The sequence below is a fragment of the Musca vetustissima genome, unplaced genomic scaffold, assembly GCF_032173495.1.
Source record: "Musca vetustissima isolate MV318-11 ecotype Yass unplaced genomic scaffold, APGP_CSIRO_Mvet_v1 utg5396, whole genome shotgun sequence".
Taxonomy (NCBI): Eukaryota; Metazoa; Arthropoda; class Insecta; order Diptera; family Muscidae; genus Musca; species Musca vetustissima.
The window spans coordinates 85,859-88,607 of record NW_026876638.1 but is presented as its reverse complement, the minus strand read 5'-3'; the positions used below and the strand labels follow the sequence as shown (position 1 = coordinate 88,607).

The 2,749-nt window shown below is 33.5% G+C and overlaps 1 protein-coding gene across 1 annotated transcript; it reads left to right on the top strand.

Annotated features, from left to right (window-relative positions):
* The first annotated feature begins 332 nt into the window (after positions 1 to 332).
* Positions 333 to 2,176, top strand: LOC133321188 (zinc finger protein 41-like). The gene is made up of 3 exons (XM_061530276.1): positions 333 to 581; positions 633 to 815; positions 881 to 2,176. Exons 1-3 carry the CDS (start codon positions 333 to 335, stop codon positions 2,174 to 2,176), a joined length of 1,728 nt encoding a protein of 575 aa, XP_061386260.1.
* The last annotated feature ends 573 nt before the right edge of the window (positions 2,177 to 2,749 follow it).

The following is a 2,749-nucleotide window of genomic DNA, read 5'->3' as shown; positions in this document are numbered from 1 at the left end:
TATAAGTTAAGAAGAAAAAAACTATTTTTATTTAAAAGAAAATATTTATAACTGCAACAATTTTGTTATTTATATAGAGCGGTCATGCTCACTGAACATACCTGTTACAACTCTCTCACATTGCTTTCACTCTTGCTCCCATTAATATGGTAAACAGAACAAAATATAAACAAACTATCACTGAACATACCCCACAGCAGAATATTTGGGATAGTTGTGCATCTAGAGAAGAATTAAGTTTTATTTTGTTTATTTTTAATTAAATAAATGCTAAATATCTTGGAAATTACAAAGTGCTGCATATTTCGGCAAAATTTATAAGAACAACAAATATGCCTGACTACAACAATTTCATTAAATGTGGAGAAATCTTAAAATCGCCGACTATCAATGAAAAGGAACAATTTGTTTTTCGTTGTGGATGCTATGCTGACCATTATATTGAGTTGCAGTCATTTGTAATTCCTCCATGTTCAAAGCGTTTCCAAGAAAGTTTAGTCAATTTTGAAACTAATAGCCTGGGGCATAATGTAAATGCCAATATTAAATATGAAGAGGATAATATAAACGTTGAAGATGTGGTAGGTCCATCATTTATTTTTGTATTATTTAATAAAATATATTGTTTGTAGGACCCTTTGAATGCCTTATATGAAGATACCAAGAATCCAGAGATTAAAGAGGAAACTACATTAAATGAACCCGAAGAGTGTTTTAATCAGCAAGATAATATATTCGAAGACCCCGAAAAAGATGAACAGCTATCAACTGCTTCAGATGATGCCAATTGGGAAAACCTGGAATCTGATAATGAGGTATGTAGATGTTAATAAAAGAAACACTTGCTATATTACAATTATTTATTTTCTCTCCGTTACAGTCTGTGGAATCCGAAGATAGCGATTCACCACTATTTGTTCATAATTTTATTAAATCCCAGCAAAATGTTATATCCCTTATCGAAGAATACAAAAGTTATCCAATACTTTGGAAACAAAAATCTCCACAATATAGATTGAAAAAACATCATAACAAATATTTGGAAAAAATCAAAGAAGACTTAAAGGAAAAACATAGTCTACAAATGTCCCTGACACAAATTGCAGCAGTCATTACCTATCTGTATCGTAAATATAGACATGATTTTAAACGCAGCATATACGATGCCACAACCACCCTCGATGAAAAAACTCAGCCTGCATGGTTTTTGCCTCACATGGAATTCCTTAAACCCATAGTTGAAAAAACTTTCAATACAACAATAACTACTAACACAACCCCCGAATGTAATCTACAACCCGAACAAATAATACAAGTTTTGGGAATATATGAACGTTTTCCACATCTTTGGAATACCGATTTAATAGAAAATGTTTGTAAAAATAAACGCATGGAAGCCATCGAAGAAATGCGAAAAGTCATTGAACAGGAAATGAATCTTGAGATTAGCGGAAGTGCCCTACAGGGCTATCTACATTTTATGCACAATCATTTTAGTAAACTAAAACGTTGTCATCTTATAGAGGCTAAACCGAAGCCAGATAAATATTTCAAACACATGCAATATCTTAATGACCACATTGGACCTTTTCAATGTCGTGAATGTGCCCAAATATTCAAAAGTCCATTGACGTTTAAAGTCCACAAATCTCAACATGATGGTTCGGAGGCAATACGTTGTTCGCTGTGCCAAAAAGAATATAGTAATCCCGGCCCATACATTGCTCATGCCCGCCGCCACATGAATGACTTGAATGAAGAATGCTCGGAGTGTGGTAAAAAGTTTTTGGTAGCCAGCGATTTGAAAATTCACATGCGTTCACATACCGGGGTCCAGCCGTATTGTTGTGAAATATGCGGCATTTCATTTCGTCACAGCACATCGTTAAATGTTCATCGTCGTCGTCACGAAGAGCAGTATTTACATAAGTGTCCAATCTGTTCGAAGGGTTTCTATAAAAAGGATCGTATGAATGATCACATACGATCGCATAATAACGTACGTGATTTTGCATGTGCAATTTGTGGCAAAGCTTTTAAAACCCGCAAAACTCTCAAGCAACATGAGGTGATACATGATGATGCGAGGAAGCATGTGTGTTCACTGTGCGGCAAGGCGTTTAAACTTAAAGTTGGTCTGCTGCAGCATATGCGGACACATGGTGGCCAAATATAATTTTTTTGAAATGTTTGTTGTTTTTATTTTTTTGTTTGTTTAATAAATGTTTATGAAAATTAAAATTAAAAAAGTGGTTTTATTTTATGAAAATGCTATGATATCTCTATAAAAAACAAAATGCCCTCCAACAAATAACCAAACGAATTTCTACAGATGACCAAAAGAGCTTCTTACAGAAGAAAACACATTAGAGGTTTTTCTTGAAGACCCATAGTTTTTTTTCGAAGACCAAAGTAACTTTAATAAAACCAAAGTTCTTTATCGAGAAGACCAAAAGCCTTACAGAATACCATGAACTCTTTTTTTTAGAAAACAAAGAGGTATTTCCATCTTGTATGAGGGGACTTCTTATAGAATACTAAGAAGTCTTTTTATAAAAGACTAAGAATTATTCATATAGAGATCTTATAAAAGACCAATTGGTATTATAATAGATGATCAAGAGATCTTCTTATAGAAGACCAAGAGGTCCGCTTATAGCGTACTATTAGGTCTTATGGTAGAAAACTAAGGGTAATTTTTAAAGAAGAACAAGAGATCTACTTATAGAAGACCTTGGAATAAATCGGT

Excerpts from the sequence above, each read along its gene's own strand:
- LOC133321188 (XM_061530276.1), top strand. The coding sequence starts at position 333 with ATGCCTGACTACAACAATTTCATTAAATGTGGAGAAATCTTAAAATCG. Across the intron at positions 582-632 it reads ATATAAACGTTGAAGATGTG|GACCCTTTGAATGCCTTATA; the intron begins GTAGGTCCATCA and ends TATTGTTTGTAG. Across the intron at positions 816-880 it reads ACCTGGAATCTGATAATGAG|TCTGTGGAATCCGAAGATAG; the intron begins GTATGTAGATGT and ends TCTCCGTTACAG.